The following is an 18,025-nucleotide window of genomic DNA, read 5'->3' as shown; positions in this document are numbered from 1 at the left end:
CTGGCAGTGGAAGTAGGAGGAATTAGGGTGCATAGAGTGGCTTAGCCCCACCCTCAGTGCACTAAATTGCTAATTTGCATATGGACTCAAACTAATTTTTTCCAGACAAAAGCAAGGGATGGCTTACTGAAAGGTATCATCGCATTCAGCTGAGTTAGTCCTACAAGGCATTGTTCGACAGTGAATATCCTGGCGATAGACTCCCTTTAATGGGAAAAATGGGGGTTCAAGAATGCTTAAAAAAAAGAGCTACAAAGAAAAGAGCCCTTCTCATCGATTGTATTCATTTAAGTCAACACATGCCTAAAAATGCCACAAATACCCAGGAGAAAAGGACGCTTGCAGATGCGCCCCATTCTTCATAATTCAGTTTAGCCGTGTGTGACATTTAGATTTTTTTGTTTGTTTCGCAGATGCCTATAACTGCCAATAATAAATCCAACATTTTGTTATAACACAGAAAAAAAATACTCATATATATAAATCCATATTTAAAAGGAGTCTTGCATTTACATGTTTTAATGTATGGCATACAATTTTTTTTACAGCTGTTTCAGCCCCATACATAATAAAGATAAGAAATAATTTAATAAAAATAAAACAGAAGCGCAAAAAGTAATGTATTAATAATAACAATAGGCGTACAAAGGTTTTCATGAACTAAAAATGGAGGGGAAAAAATCCAGGGAAAAATGCATCTTGAAGTGATAGAAAATGCACACAAATTCAATAACAGTAAAAAAAAAAAAATTACAATACACACAATACAAATAATATTAGGTTGTGCAAATCCCGGTGGTTTTAAAAAAAAATAGCTTAATTTTTTTTCTTTTTTTTTTTTTCTTTTTATTAATGTAATGTATAGTTTGGGGACCCTCCTGGGATATGTACAATTTACAACAGCGGTCTGAGGATACAATAAAAACTGATAAATTAAAAGTAGAAAAAAAAAAAACTTGTACCAAAACCCAAAAGAAGATGAGAAAAGGAACTTTAAATAGTTACAAAGACCAACAGAGGCGTGGATATTATTAAAAAGGGGGAAAAAAATGCAGTTTTAGCAGTTTATAGACCCATTTTTTTCTGATGTGCAAAAGGGTCTTCATGATCCCTGGGGATTAGGAAGGTCAAAAATAATGGGAGGGTTGGTTGGTTGAAAGCTGACTGTACACGTTGAGGCATTGACGTACGTTGTGTAACCATCAGTCATAATCCCGTAACCTGCGAGAAGAAGTCGATACAGTTATACAGACAAGTCATATGGAACAATTGCACAAGCCTTAAGCCCAAATGCTATAAGCTATGGCATGGAAATAAATGTGAGCCTTAATCCTCTTTACACAGAGTAAGGAGCTTTCATTTTCAGGTTCTTACAAACACGACATGCCGCCTTGAGAGGCAGAAAAATAATCGTGAACTGTTTTCTCCTCCTGAGCGGTTGTCAAGTCATTGATGGTGTAATGTTCTCCTGCCTAGTAAACCGGCAAACGGTGGCCCCATAAAATGCCTTCTAGAGCGATGGTAACTGTTGCATATACATGGAAGGATGTCGTGAGCAGATATCCCTGTATCAGACAACGTCCTAAGAGACATTAACATATGCACCACTGGTATTTCTCTCTGCCATGAGCTGATGGTGACAACATGCACAGAGGGATAGAACATGCCTGAAGAAATTTGCTACGTTTTATTCCAACTGGCATCAAAAACACTCGATGCTGATGGAGACCATTATACTGCACTGTAATAAATACTTTGAATGCGGGACTGCTGAAAGGGGTTAATAACTACTGTGAAGGGCCTTCCCCCCTGGTGGTGATGGGGGTGTGGCTTCACAGAGGTGGGCATGGTTATCAGTTTGTGGGCGTGGCTGGTGAGGTCCGGCTTTCCTGGGTGAAGCCAGTGGCCACCCGACCTGGGCCCCATAGCAGTCACATGGTCAGCCGCTATGGTAGTTACGCCCCTGCTGTAAGTCAATGGGCTCTGTCGGGATTCATTGAGATGGATCTAGCATAGTTGTCTAGGTTTAGTGAAGGCCAGAAGCTCTGATGTTAGTGTGAGTAAAGTCTATTTTATCAAGTCCAGTCACCGACCAATATAAAAATATGTATTTCCACTTTAAAAGGGTCTTCTTTCAAAACTTTTCTTTTTACACTTTAACTGTATTAGGCCAATGCTTTTGGCCAACAAACCCCTTTAAAGGGGTTGTCCATCAAAACCAAAAAATACAATCACCTGCTCCTGGCAACTTCATCCCAGCATGATGGGCCCAATCCATGCTCCTCCCGGTTCCCGGCCTGTATACTTGCAGACCGCGTTACATTCGCCTCTGAGGCCAATCACTACCCTTGGTGGCACATCACTGCTGGGTCACGTGCCACTTGGGGACACATCACCGCTAAGACCAGTGATTGGTACATGTGACCCCCATCTGGAATTTTACAGGTCGGTGACAAGAAGAAGAATCGAATAAGCCCTCAATGCTGAAATGGAGTGGTGGGAGCAGGTTTGTTACAGTAGCGCAGTACTAGCCAAATTTAAAAGGGGTTATGAAGATGGGCAACCCCTTTAAGTATTTCTCATTGCTGTGAAAAACTTGATAGGTCTTTTTAAAACAGGGCATAGGGACATAATAAAGAGAGGACCGCTCTTGAGATTTCCATCTATTAGTCAGAGAGCCACCCTTTGGAGGTCTCAACCTGCCCATGTATTACATGCAGTGTCCAGAGCAGATCCTCCTTTAGTAAAAGGGTTGTCCAGGTGGGCCAACCCTTTAAAATGATAAATTCAGCTCTGCTACATCTACAAGGAAACAGCTTAGTTATTCTTGGATTTGCAGCTTACCTTCATGGATTCCACCAAATACATGCAACTTAGGCCTGACCCTCCTTTGCACGGTGTTGAGAAGCTCTACACACCCGACCCTCTGTAACTCCTTAGGGACCCAGTCCCGGAAACCTGAAGAACATAAAAGGTGAGAGAAGAAAAGACATCAGTGTACTTAGTATTCCAGAAGAAAAGGTGGTTCTTCCTTCTAGTAGTCTTTGCTGGAAACCATAATTCATGAAAAGGTTTATTACAATATCTGTAATAGAACACCGGCCATTAAACGCTTGCAGAATGCTTTTAAGAAGCCCTCGCCTTATCTCTGTCACAACGTTCCCATTTTTGGGGTCTCTCTAAGATAATGAACATTTTCTTTTTCCCACCAGTTTGATTTATAAAAGTGAGGGTGATGGAATTAACTTTATTCCTCGGAGTTCCTCTGTGGTTTTTCCCGGCAGTAACCTAATTATTTAGCCGTTCCCTTATCCTCTTCTCTCATTTCATTTCTTACTTAATTGCATTTTTTTCTCTCATTTAGCCGGGAAAACACTGGAAAGGGTTTTTAATATCTCAGCTTTATCATGTGCCCAATGATCTGCTGCTTTTATCTGTTCTTACAAGTCACAGGTGGACCGCCGCTCTCTGCTGCAGACCATCACTCCATAAGACGCAGCCATTCTGCACAGTGGAAGTGCTAGGAATGGAAATGGTGTCATTTTCCTACATCACTGATGTGACAAGATCTGTACAAGTTGTCACAAGGATGTCACCCACACTCATTAAAGGGCTAAAAGCTTCTAATAGTCGGTATAATTGGTAATGGTCATTGACTGCCTGACACCTAGACACCATTATACAGTCCCTGGAGAAGGGAGATGTTCAATTGCTGTTTAGGTAAAATATGTTATACTGTATCTATAAGTATATAGAAACTTAGGGATAGATAGATCATCTTTATTTATATAGCGCCAACATATTCCGCAGCACTTTACAATCAGGGGGTTCAAGTACAAACAGAGTCATAAATGACATAGCAGCAAACATGTCAAGAATTAGAACAAGAGGAATGAGGGCCCTGCTCGCAAGAGCTTACAATCTATGAGGAGATAGGGGTGACACAATAATTAAAGTCGTGCTTGTTTTTTTACAGTGGTCCGGCCATCCTAACACAATGGGGGAGTAGATATAAGGCCTCTTGCACACGACCGTATGGCTTTTTCAGTATTTTGCAGTCCGCAAAAAACGGATCCGCAAAAAATACAGACGACGTCCGTGTACATTTTTTGTTTTTTTTGCGGAACGGAACAGCCGGCCCCTGATAGAACAGTCCTATCCTTGTCCGTTATGCAAACAATAATAGGACATGTTCTATCTTTGAACGGAACGGAAATACGGAAACGGAAGGCATACGGAATACCTTGCGTTTTTCTTTTTTTTTGCAGGTCCATTGAAATGAATGTTTCCGTATACAGTCCGTATATGGAACGGAAAAAACAGAATGTAAACGAAAAAATAAAAAAGAGTTCACGTGCAAGAGGCGTAAGGCTGCATGAGCCGGTATCTGTAGTGCTTCTGAGTGCACGGGGTGTGGTGGATGCTGATGGATCAGGGTCAGAGGAATCATTCTGAAGGGGGGAGCAGTGAATGGAGAAGGGTTTGATCGGGGGATGCGATAGGCTAACCTAAAAAGATGTGTTTTTAGGGTGCGCCTAAAGCTCTCGATGGTATGGATTAACCCAATTGCTTAATTGTTAGACAGACAGAGAGAGAGAGAGAGAGATAGATAGATAGATATAGATTAGAAAGATAGAGAGAAAGAGATAAACAGAGCTATATAGATGACGGATATGTAGACAGATAGATAACGGCTAGACATGAGCAAATTATTAAAAAATTCGATTTGGCAGCTTTGCAGAACTTTACTAAAAAATTTTGCTTCATGACGAATTACTTTGTAAGTAATGGGTGCAATGACCGGGAATTGTGATTGTGCCTCCCCGTCATTGTACCCCTTAGATGCCGCGTTCATCGCTGATCACTGCATCTTATATAAATACCAGAGTGTAAAATTAATAAATAAGAAATAAAAATCATACTTGCCTAATCCATTTGCGTCCGGCCTGTCGCGAGCAAATGGATGAGGCAAGTATGATTTTTATTTTATTTCGTTTTTAGTTGTTGTTTTTTTTACAGTATTTCAGGTAAAATCGATTCGCTACCACGAAGCACGAGGAAATTCGGCTTTGCTGTGAATTGAATTTATCGTGAAACCTCAACACTAATAATGGCAAGTAGGCGGCATCAACAATACCATAGAGCAAAATACCATTCCACCAACAAAGTGTAGCACAATATACTGCCCCAAAAGTTGTCACTCTGTGGTGGCCATCAATAGCTACCATCTTCTGTCCTCCTCCTCCAGTTGTCTATGGAGCAGGGGGCTTAGGAGGTGAGGTGCGGGCCACAGCAGTTTAATTCAGGAGGACATGTGCGGTCGCTGGCCGGGTACGTGAGTACCTGATTCTTACAGAGTTAATTACTGTTAAGAGCTCATTATGTACCCGGTCAGCGGCAGAGAGGAGGACTTGGGTGGCCCCCTAGGCAATCGGCCCACTGGGAAATTTCCCTGTAGGGTCTATGGCCATCTGCCCCTGGTTCTGTATGATCTTCTGCTCAGTACCAGGGAACGCTGATAGTCTACGGAAATGTTAAATGCACAGAAAATGCATAGCTTGGAGCACTGGAATCAGAAAGTGTTCTGAAGAGCATGGCAGCACAAAGGTTAAAATCGCAGACTTTCGGAAACTTAAATAAATCCCTAGCAATGAAGTCACTGCTAATTGATGGCTCTTCGAGTTTAAGAGCCACTTAGTTCTACAGTTAATGTAGAGAATCCATAAAACTGAACATCAATTACTGCACGAGCAGAAGTGAGAAGAAGCTTTTCCGATGGGGCAGGTGAGGCGCCTATATCTATGTAGAAGACCACTCAGCACAAAGTCACTTATAGTCGCCACAATTCCATCAAAGCTGCTCATATTCACCTGTGCTATTGATTAACACAAAGTTTGGAGGGAGGTTAGCGGCCAATTAAATGTTATGTCATGAACACGGATGAACGAACCTGCATTGAGTGAAAAACGCAGAATATAGAGCATGCTGCGATTTTCACGCAACGCACAAGTGATGCGTGAAAATCACCGCTCATCTGAACAGCCCCATTGGAATGAATGGGTCCGGATTCAGTGCGGGTGCTATGCGTTCACCTCGCGCATTGCACCCGCGCGGAATTCTCGCCCGTGTGAAAGGGGCCTAAGGCCTCCTGCACACGAACCGTGCACGGGGCACACACGTAACGCTGGGTTCACACCTGAGCGTACTCTGTTGCGCTCTGTATGCGCGATTTTATCTGGCGTTTACATACGCGGCTCCGGAAACAAGCAAACGCCCATTGTCGCGCGTTCCCGGAAGTCTATGTACGGGAACGCGCGACATTACGCCCCAAAGAAGCTCCTGTACTTCTTGGGGCGTAGGGCGTTTTACAGCGCGTTCGTATGCGCTGTAAAACGCTCAGGTGAGAACCATGCCCCATAGGGAAGCATTGGTTCTTGCCTGTTGAGCGTTTTACAGCGCGTAGGAACGCGCTGTAGAACGCTCAGGTGTGAACCCAGCCTAAAGGCTTCCGTTTGGCATTACATCTACAAAATCCTTTCAAACGGAATCCATAACAGAATTCCTACACCACCCGAACATGTAAAGTTCAGGTTCGCTCATCCCTAGGTCATGAAAAATGACACAGATTTTTTATACATTTTGGGGGAGATTTACTAATCAAAATGACCAAAATCCTGCAGCAGTTAGCGCAAAAAATTGTCCGGTGTGCTTTGCATTACATTTATTAGGTGTTGTAGACCCTTCTTTTGACTCTCCCACTGAGGAGGTGTGGCTTAGTGGAAAAGGGAGTGGCTTTAAGGCAGGTTCATACCTCTGTTGAACTGATTCTCTGCTAGAACAGCCTGCTCAGTGTCCACCGGTCCTGGCCTAAGCAGATCTGCCGGGGATCCAGACACTTTCCAGAAAAATGCTGGCTTTCACCTGGACAAAAGTTGTTCCATGCAACAGTTTTTGTCCGGCCGAAAAATAACACTTTTTGACGATTACTGACGGTTAACCCTTCAGATGCCGTGGGCAATTGCGACCACGTCATCTGAGCGGGGAAACCGAGGGAACTGTTGGGTTGCTGTGGCAGCCTTGGTCCATCTGAAAGAGCAGAGGCTTACATGTGGCAGAACTCCATAGGAACAGAGTGAATCTCCCATAGACGGCAATGGTAATTTATTGCCGTCTATGGGAGATGCGATCATACAATCCCTTAGGGGGACTTTAAAAATGTAAAAAAAAGTTTTTCAAAATATTAAAATGTAAATCACCCCCCCCTCCCTTTTTCCCATATTAAAAATAAACAATAAAAAAAATAAACATTGTTGCCATCACTGCATCTCAAAATACCAAAACTGTTAAAATGTTGACATATTTATTCTGTACAGTGAAAAAAGTGGCCAATTTGCCATTTTTCGTCGCTTTACCTCACTCAGCTCCGAAAATATATAAATATAAAAGATTTATAGGGGTCAGAATATGGCAATAAAAAGAAAACATTATTTTTATATTTTTTTAGGTATTAAAACACAAGGAAAACTATATAAATGTAGTATCGCTGTAGTCATACTGCCCCATAGAATGAAGGCAACAGGTCAGTTTTACTGCAGAGGGAATGCTGTAAAAACAAAACCCAATTTCACCCCATTTGGAATTTTTTTCCAGCTCACTACATTATGTGCAACATTAAAAGGTGCCATTAGCATTAGAAAGTACTACAAGCCCTCATACATCTATGTGAAGAGAAGGCAAAGAGTAAAAAAAAAACTAAAAACGCAAAAACAGAAAATCGCTGCCTACCCACTTTTTCTGTCTGAAAGACTGGACAAACCCTTTAAATGGCATGAAGCAACTCATGTTGCACACAAAACCTTGGCAAACTTAGCTCTGCTACATCTCACAATCTTAGTCCTGATACATCTGTGATGGGGGAAGAGAGATTTTGTTCCAAAAAAAAACCATCGTTCTATTTTATATAATGGAGGTGACCTCTGCTTTACGGATAAAGCTTCATTTTAATTCAATCTGCGCTAAAACAACCAAAGACGTTCCTTCGTTAAAATATAAAACCGTCAGCCGCTCTTAACACTTTCACTACCTGGGCCCCGCATCACCCCGACTCTACACCACAAGCATCCGCCATGAAATTCTGCAGAAACCTGCAAATACAAGTGATGACACGAAGCCGGACCACCCTTGACCAAGTCTTATTAACCCGTTCCAGGCCGACGCAAGACTGCTAATCCTAGACCGGTCCAAAAGAGGTTAACGAAACTCAGCCGTGCAGTTTCTCGCAACCTCGCAAAATCTCAATTTACACAGCAGGGAATCTTCAATAAAAGGTAATTAAGAGAGATTGGGCTTTTAAAGCCCCACAAGAAAAACTTGTTACACTACATTGCTTAATGCAGATTTTTTTTTTTTTTTTTTTAGAGAGATAGAAATGGAATCTGGCAATAAAAGCAACCTCCTCGTTATAGGGGGCCCAGGAGGAAGACAAAACCCTGCGCCGCAACGGTGCAAGATCCGGGGACCACAGGAATATGTACATGTGTTCGCAGCATATCGAAGTGCTCAACATTACCATGGAGATCAGGCTCCTGGAGCCAAAAACATCTTCCCACTCGTCTGACGTGAGCTTACATGTGGGTCTGTTCACTTCTGTGTCATCTATATATCGACTGGCGCCAGTGGCTGCTCCCAGGCCCTGGCTAAAGCTCTGAACATTTGGATCTCAGGCTGATGTAAGTGCCGACATCTGCACCGTGTACTTTTATTGTGCCCTAAACTAAGGCATTCAAACCTCATGTTGTGCATAAAAAAGTAAAAACAAACAACACAATTTTAAAATATTTATAAAAAGTTGATACAATGTTTCCAAACAAATGGACTGATAAAAAAAATACAAGATACTCTTCGTCTTAACCCCACTCCCCAATATCTCAGATTTAACTTTGTGACCCTAGAATGAGCTGTAGGGTTTAAAGGGCATCTGTCAGCAGTTTTGTACCTATGACACTGGCTGACCTGTTACAGGTGCGCTTGGCAGCTGAAGGCATCTGTGTTGGTCCCATGTTCATATGTGCCCGCATTGCTGGGAAAAATGAAGTTTTAATATATGAAAATGAGCCTCTAGGAGAAACGGGGGCTCTTTCACACAAGCGGACAGCAGAGACACGGAGCAGTAACATGATTGATAATGCTCCGTGCCTCTCTCTGATCTTTTTACTACAAAATCACAGTGAGATAAAGTTGTCACTGTGATTTTGTAGTAAAAAGGTCCCAGAGAGAGGCACGGAGCATTATCAATCATGTTACTGCTCCGTGTCTCTGCTGTCCAGAACAGGGCTTAGCTCTTTTTCACGCAGCAGATTACCCGCATGGGATCCACTCGTGTGAAAGAGCCCTTACTCCTAAAGGCTCAGTTCTCGCTGCAACTGCCGCACCCTCTGCGCTTTGACAGAGCCAGGTGTGATGGCGGTTAGGGTGCCTTCATACGTTGCATAAAAATTCTGCCAGAAAATCCACAGGATTGTTGCGGATTTCTTGGTGTGAATTATGGTGCAGATTTTGGCACAGGTTTTCTATATGAGAATGTCTCCATTCATTTCAACGGCAAACTGATTCTGCAGCTGAAAGCCCTGCGGAAAGAGCTGCAACAAAATCCGCATGGATTTTCTGCAATGTTTTCCACTGCAGAATCAGTTTGTCATAAGAAAACATAGTGGAAGTCTTGATGTGGTGGATTTTCTGTAAATCAATTATTATGAGCGCCAGTCTTAGTCCCCATGCACACTGGTACTACATTTCTTATAGGTGTATTACAGAGCTGGTTCGTGGTGCTCATATACAGTCAGGTCCATAAATATTGGGACATCGACACAATTCTAACATTTTTGGCTCTATACACCACCACAATGGATTTGAAATGAAACGAACAAGATGTGCTTTAGCTGCAGACTGTCAGCTTTAATTTGAGGGTATTTACATCCAAATCAGGTGAACGGTGCAGGAATTACAACAGTTTGCATATGTGCCTCCCACTTGTTAAGGGACCAAAAGTAAAGGGACAATTGGCTTCTTCGCTGTTCCATGGCCAGGTGTGTGTTATTCCCTCATTATCCCAATTACAATGAGCAGATAAAAGGTCCAGAGTTAATTCCAAGTCTGCTATTTGCATTTGGAATCTGTTGCTGTCAACTCTCAAGATGAGATCCAAAGAGCTGTCACTATCAGTGAAGCAAGCCATCATTAGGCTGAAAAAACAAAACAAACATCAGAGAGATAGCAAAAACATTAGGCGTGGCCAAAACAACTGTTTGGAACATTCTTAAAAAGAAGGAACGGACCGGTGAGCTCAGCAACACCAAAAGACCTGGAAGACCACGGAAAACAACTGTGGTGGATGACGGAAGAATTCTTTCCCTGGTGAAGAAAACACCCTTCACAACAGTTGGCAAGATCAAGAACACTCTCCAGGAGGTAGGTGTATGTGTGTCAAAGTCAACAATCAAGAGAAGACTTCACCAGAGTCAATACAGAGGGTTCACCACAAGATGCAAACCATTGGTGAGCCTCAAAAACAGGAAGGCCAGATTAGAGTTTGCCAATTAACATCTAAAAAAGCCTTCACAGTTCTGGAACAACATCCTATGGACAGATGAGACCAAGATCAACTTGTACCAGAGTGATGGGAAGAGAAGAGTATGGAGAAGGAAAGGAACTGCTCATGATCCTAAGCATACCACCTCATCAGTGAAGCATGGTGGTGGTAGTGTCATGGCGTGGGCATGTATGGCTGCCAATGGAACTGGTTCTCTTGTATTTATTGATGATGTGACTGCTGACAAAAGCAGCAGGATGAATTCTGAAGTGTTTCGGGCAATATTATCTGCTCATATTCAGCCAAATGCTTCAGAACTCATTGGACGGCGCTTCACAGTGCAGATGGACAATGACCCAAAGCATACTGCAAAAGCAACCAAAGAGTTTTTAAGGTTAAGAAGTGGAATGTTCTGCAATGGCCAAGTCAATTACCTGACCTGAATCCGATTGAGCATGCATTTCACTTGCTGAAGACAAAACTGAAGGGAAAATGCCCCAAGAACAAGAAGGAACTGAAGACAGTTGCTGTAGAGGACTGGCAGAGCATCACCAGGGATGAAACCCAGCGTCTGGTGATGTCTCTGCGTTCCAGACTTCAGGCTGTAATTGACTGCAAAGGATTTGCAACCAAGCATTAAAAAGTGAAAGTTTGATTTATGATGATTATTCTGTCCCATTACTTTTGGTCCCTTAACAAGTGGGAGGCACATATGCAAACTGTAGTAATTCCTACACAGTTCACCTGATTTGGATGTAAATAACCTCAAATTAAAGATGACAGTCTGCAGGTAAAGCACATCTTCTTTGGTTCATTTCAAATCCATTGTGGTGGTGTATAGAGCCAAAAATGTTAGAATTGTGTCGATGTCCCAATATTTATGGACCTGACTATTTCCATGGCTCCTTACTTTACCTCTGTAGGCAGAGTCATGCTCCATCGGACACTGTATTACAGAGCGCCATATGGCGGCACACAGAGTGACTATGGATCCATCTTTTGAAGCTGCAGGGACTCATTGTGCCTCTGTGCAGTCTCCACGCGCACAGCTCTGCCATGTACAGGAAACCTTAGCTTCTTTATGCTCTTAGAAGTGCAAATTTATTTGTTCATTAAAGTGTAACCGTCATTCTTTTTTTTATTTGTGTAATGTATCGGGGCAGTGATACTAACCATTTTTGTAATATAATTTAATTACTGAAATCGTACATTTCTATTAGAAAAATAGCTGTAAAGTGGCCCATTTTGAGCCTTAGCAACACTCCTCTGTCTTCTGTTTACATAACACAGTCAGTGTTGAGCAGGTCTCCAGTTATGTAAACAGAAGACAGAGGAGCGTTGCTAGGGCTCAAAATGGGCCACTTTAGAGCTATTTTTCTAATAGAAATGTACGATTTCAGTAATTAAATTATATTACAAAAATGGTCAGTATCACTGCCCCTATACATTACACAAATAAAAAAAATTATGACGGTTACACTTTAACCCCCCCAGTAAAAGAGTCCATGAGCTTATCCATTTCCAGTCCTGCCTTACTGGTACCCTGCAAAGGACGACATGAGTGCAGGGTACAGCACATGGGCAGCAGATGGAGCTAGTACCAGTCTTAAAAGAAGCTCTTCGATTTCAGCCCATCCACTAAACCCATAAAACCTTAGAATTGGGAGCTGTTACCTGTCAGATAAATACAGTTAATAAAACAAATGACCGAGCTGGAAGAGCTGCAGAACTGCTGTGGATATCCATTTAATTCTCACCGGCTCCAGTAAATCAGAAAATTTAATTTAAACAACACCTAGGAACTCTCTAGATCTGCTGGGTTTAATTATCATGCCGGGCTCCTGTAAAGGCATCAATTTTTTTTTATTCATTGCTTTGTGTGCGGAGGGAAAGCTGGTGCCCGGGATGGGAAGATTCATGCGGCTTCCATTAAAGGGCGCTCCTGTGTGTGTGTAAGGTGACAGCGGGTCTGTAACTTACCGAGGGGAGGTCCATGAGTCATTAGGATGTCGATGCCCTCCGGGATAAGGTTCCACTTGTCAAGTAGAGACTGGCCTCGAGGAAGATTAAATCCCCATCCATTAAACCATGGTGTCCTGTTGAAGAGAAGGCTCTTATCAGTTACAGGTTGGAAAGTGATGATTTGTCACCGCAACATCAAGATTTTTAGTAGGTTTCGTTCCAGACACTTCAAGAGGAGGAGATTATGAGATGGATGGATGGATGGATAGATAGATAGAGAGATAAATATGAGGTGGATAGATAGATAGATAGATAGATAGATAGATATGAGATGTATGGATGGATAGATAGATAGATAGATAGATAGATAGATAGATAGATATGAGATGTATGGATGGATAGATAGATAGATAGATAGATAGATAGATAGATATGAGATGGATAGATAGATAGATAGATAGATAGATAGATAGATAGATATGAGATGTATGGATGGATAGATAGATAGATAGATAGATAGATAGATAGATATGAGATGTATGGATGGATAGATAGATAGATAGATAGATATGGATAGATAGATAGATAGATAGATAGATAGATAGATAGATAGATAGGGGCCTGTGACCAAGGTCCCAAGTACATATAGAAGAAAAAAGGCAGCACTCCAGATTAGTGAAAAAAGTGGATGGTTTATTCACCCATCTAGCTGCTAGATGGGTGAATAAACCATCCACATTTTTTTCACTAATCTGGAGTGCTGCCTTTTTTTTTCTATAGATAGATAGATAGATAGATAGATAGATAGATAGATAGATAGATAGATAGATAGATAGATAGATAGATGATCACTCTTCAGATCTGGTTCTTCTGATGTACCTCATGTCCTCTATTGTGACAGGGTATCAGCACATAAAATGGTCACACAGCAATTCAATGATTTGTCACCAAAGGCCGGGGTGGGTTGCAGATGGGGGTCAACAACATATGTACATCAGTAATCCTTACCCAGGCCATTGGTGGCAATTTTCTAAATCTGTCATGTATTCAACCTGCACTGTATGAATATGTCCTGAAGAAGGCGACTCTCCCTTAAATCTGTCATGTATTCAACCTGCACTGTATGAATATGTCCTGAAGAAGGCGACTCTCCCTGAAAACACGTTATTTATTTGTGAACCGTATTTGCAATAAAGTTCATTTCCACTCTGATACCTGGTGAGTTTGTACATTTCTATTGCACCCCTGTTCAGAAGCCTGGGACGCTCGCTGAATCTCCTGGAGCGGTACCTGTGACCCCTGTAGTGTTCCTGGATTGAGATTTCTCTGTTCTATGCTTCACATGAGGTTTTTGTTGCAGATTTGCACTGCACGGGGATTGACATGTATTATCCACACCACCTGCCGATTTCTAGACAGATTTTATTCAGCAGCCTGTGGACTTGTTAGGATCTCATCCTCTGTGCCGCTACTGTAATATGCTGCAGATTATCTCTGTTCAAGTCCAGATGGAAAATCTGCAGTGTTTAGGCTACATGTGAACACACCCTAACAGTGGTTGTAGCTGATCACAACTAGGGTTGAGCGAACTGAACCTGACATAATGGAATTCGATCCGAATTTCAGGGAAAATTCGATTCACCGCAAATCCGAATTTCCGTATGCTACCACAAAGGTAGCAAATCTAATTTTTCTGTAAAATTCGGCGCAGCAGCCGAATCAAATTTTTCAATACCTCAGTCATCATTAATCACAACAATATTAGATGCACCTTTCTAATTCTTGGTTCCATATAGTATTCCCCTACATGGCGCTCTGCCTTTTCCTTGCCTTAAAGGGGTTATCCAATCCTAAAAAGAAGCCCCCTCACATTGAATATACTTACCTGGCTCCCCGTGCTCGGATAAAAACATCCTGTGTCAGGGGGGAGCAGCCAATGGCAGGCAGGGATATTGACGAGCCTCCCTAGCATCGCGGGTGACATTATGGAGGCTCGTCACCGTCTGCCATCGGCTGCTCAACCCCCCCCCTCCCGACACTGTTTGTTTTCTTCCGTGCATGGAGAGAAGCAGCTGCAGCGGTGCGGGACCAGGAGTGGCGCGGGGAGCCAGGTAAGTATATTCAGCGGGGAGGTCCCGGAATATGGGGGAGTATTTTTTTAGGATTGGATAACCCCTTTAAAGTATAACGATATGTTCACACTAATCCGCTGGCGCACGGTTAAGGCCTCATTCACATGACTGTTGTTTGGGTTCGCATCTGAGGCCGCATTTTTTGTGTCTCTGATGCGGACCTATTCACTTTAATAGGGCCGCAAAAGATGATGACCGCACTCTGTGTGCTGTCCGCGTCCGTTGATCTGTTCCTTGACCCGCAAAAAAAACAGAACATGTCCTATTCTTGTCCATTTTGCGGACAAGAATAGACATTTCTATAATGTGGAACGCACACAGCCAGCATTCGTGTTCTGTGGATCCGCAATTTGCAGACTGCAAAACACAACACGGTCATGTGAATGTAGCCCAAGGCCTCGTTCACTTTTCCGTGTCAGTGTCACGTCTGTGAAAAAAGCGTACATGTTTCATCTGTGAAGATGTCTGTGAAGGGTCTGTGGCTGGTCCGTGTGTCCGTTTTTACCATCCGTATGTCATCCGTAATTCACTGACATTGCTCAGCTAAAAATTAATTGCCAAAGAATCTCCTATTAGTCTTCAGTGAAAAACTGACGCAACACGGACACAAAACGGATGTGTGTCAGTGATTTTTACAGACCCGTAGACTTCAATGGGCGTGCTCGGTCCGCATCACGGATCAAAGTAGTGCATGTGTAGAGCAGGGAGTACTTTGACATTTGCCTATATCCCCTATGCAAAGTTAAAACTTCTTACTTTATTTCTCTTTAAAGGGTTAACTTATACTGTTTAATACTGTGTACCTGCATTTTATATGTTGTGAGATATATCCTAATCATTATCACTCTATTTACATGGCTTTCTGGAAAAGGTTAATAAATACTCAGAGACTGTTAGGGCTTTGATTGAGAACCTGGTAATTTTCCACAGCTACTATAGGGTTTAAAAAAGACCATGTTTTGGAGGGAAAAACCCAGACTTGTTCACCACCAAAAGCAGACAGCCTGACCTTTTAAATGTCTGGTTTTAGCTATGTTGTCACGTCTGGAAACTTGTTTTTGTCTGGAAAACCTGCTGTGTCATTGCTATTGAGTATCATTAAAGCTCTAATGTAAGTCTATACCAGACAGGAGCTGAAACGATGTATCTGTTTGTGCTGAGCTTCTTCACTCCACCCCTCCTCCCACTAGAATGTTCTAGTCTAGCAAAAACTGTATATAAGCAGAGCAGTCAGAGCCCCTAGTGTGTGCAGTTAGGGACCAGTGCTTGGAGGGGACACTCATGCCAGCCTGCATGAGTGACCAGAAGAAGACACTGAGCTACAGACCATGGGTAACTAGCCCTGTGACCAAGGAGCCACCCGGACTACAGAGCTACAGACCGTGGGCCCTTGACCCGGATGCCAGCCTTCTAAGAGAGAGAGGAACAGCTAGCTCAGGCCTTTCCTCAGCATCAAACCCTTCTTCTGCCAGGGAGGCGACTCTGCCAGACTACTGAGTGACCAGAAGAAGACGCCGAGATGGGGATACGCTGCCTCAGACCCTGGATCACCAGCCTTGAACCAGGGTACCAGCCTTCTAAAGAGAAAGAGCGACAGCTAACTCAGGCCTTTCCTCAGCATCAAACCCTTCTTCTGTCAGGGAGGAGACTGGAGAAGTCAGCCTTATTCCCCACCTGTATTGTTTTGTACCTGAATTCCTCCAGTAAAGAAGCACCCTGGTTTACTGCAGACCTGACTCTCTGGACTTAGATCCCATTGGGGGGCACCACACCTTACCATCCCTTCCAGAGAGTAGCAATACGTGGTGACACCTTAACCGTGTCCAGGGGACCCAGCATAGTGTTAGGGCCACCCAAACTTGGCCATTGCACATGTCCCCGTCATTTTTATACTGACCCACAGTCATTAAAAAAATATTGAAATGTAACACATTTAAATCAATGGGTACGTGTGCTGTCCACGGAAAATGTGAAAAAGGCCTAAAACTGCATCGAAAAAACCATGATGCCGTTTTCAATGCATTTTGTGGGATATTTTATTTCACCTGCATCAAAAACCACAGCGTAACTGCATTATGTTTATTTCCCCAATGTGGTTTTAACCCCTATATGTGAACATACCCCAACTCTGACCACATGGGACCCGCTGGGAACCACAGGAACGTCACTCGATATATTGCACCATGCTCAGTCACCTATGTCTCATTGCGCAGAAAATGAGCTGCAGATGGTCAAGAGTGGGACGATGCAAATTAAAAAAAAGAGAGGTTTCAGTCGACAGCCTGGTGCTGTGTCAGAGCAAAGCGTGGGGATTTGTCACGGCTGCTCAAACATGGGTGCAGGGGGTAATCTGACGAGGGTGGAAGAATGTGTAGAGGACAATTCCTTGACTCATCTATAACATGCATGGATGAGAAGGTTTTCAAGAGCTCTCTGACCCCCGCTGCGGGCCGCAGAGCCAAAGGAAAACTGATGCTGAGATAGTACAATATATAACCCATCACATAAAGGACACAGGAGGGACGATGCAAATTTACTTTGACACAAACGTCAGTCTCCAACATGTGGCATAAATCGTTAGAACATCAGCAGCTTACATGCAGAACTGCAGACGATTGCCCTCTGGGTAAAGTATTGCCTACAGAAGCAGTAGTATGGCGGCACAGCACCGATTTCTTGTATTACTGATTATTAGGCCTCATGCACACGGCCGTTCCGTGCATTGGGGACCTCAAATTGCATATCCGCGCGGGTGCCGCAGACGGATCCAGACCCATTCAACTTGATCTGTCCGCACTGCAAAAAAAAATAGAACAAGTGAATGGGTCCGCCTCCGTGACGCGGTGCACAAACTAATGCAGACTCGCTGTTTGCAGCCCGCAATATGGGCAGGGCCGGCCAACTGCCGTGTGCATGAGGCCTTAGTCAGATTCCAAAAACTGGTCCTCCATAGTTTGCATGAGTTTTACATTCATGTGGCCACCGCTCACCTCCACCTGCTCCATAAATTAAGGGCTCATGCACACGGCCGTGATCGGCCCGGGAAACGCAGTCCGTGTGTCAGCCGCGTCTCCCAGGCCGACTGCGGCTTCCCTGACCTGACTGCATTACAGTAATCCATGATTGCAGGACGCAAGATGATGCGAGTGCGCTGCAATAGCCTCGCGATCAGATAGAGAATGTCTACACCATAAATCACCGCAATGCCTCCAGATCATATCCGGGAGCTACAGTCGGCCCGTGAGATGTGGCGGTCCAATCGCGGTCATGTGCATGAGCCTAAACTTTTCCCTTTTGCTGAACCATACAAGTACATTAGGGGGGAGGAGGGGACTGGACTATC

General features: G+C 43.3%; 1 protein-coding gene across 3 annotated transcripts in view; it reads right to left on the bottom strand.

The window, feature by feature from the left end:
• Positions 1-842: 842 nt before the first annotated feature.
• MPPED2 (metallophosphoesterase domain containing 2) overlaps positions 843-18,025 on the bottom strand; it is a 173,942-nt gene continuing 156,759 nt past the window's right edge. For all 3 annotated transcript variants that reach the window (XM_040410238.1, XM_040410239.1, XM_040410240.1), the window contains 3 exons: positions 12,569-12,684; positions 2,845-2,958; positions 843-1,221 (listed from right to left, as the gene is read on the bottom strand). In XM_040410238.1, the coding sequence (XP_040266172.1) occupies positions 1,103-1,221; positions 2,845-2,958; positions 12,569-12,684 (349 nt within the window). In that variant the 3' untranslated portion in view covers positions 843-1,102. The remainder of the gene's footprint in view (positions 1,222-2,844; positions 2,959-12,568; positions 12,685-18,025) is intronic.

This window comes from Bufo bufo, chromosome 10 (assembly GCF_905171765.1).
Source record: "Bufo bufo chromosome 10, aBufBuf1.1, whole genome shotgun sequence".
Classification (NCBI taxonomy): Eukaryota; Metazoa; Chordata; class Amphibia; order Anura; family Bufonidae; genus Bufo; species Bufo bufo.
The sequence above is the reverse complement of the archived record's forward strand: the minus strand, read 5'-3'. Positions and strand labels throughout refer to the sequence as shown.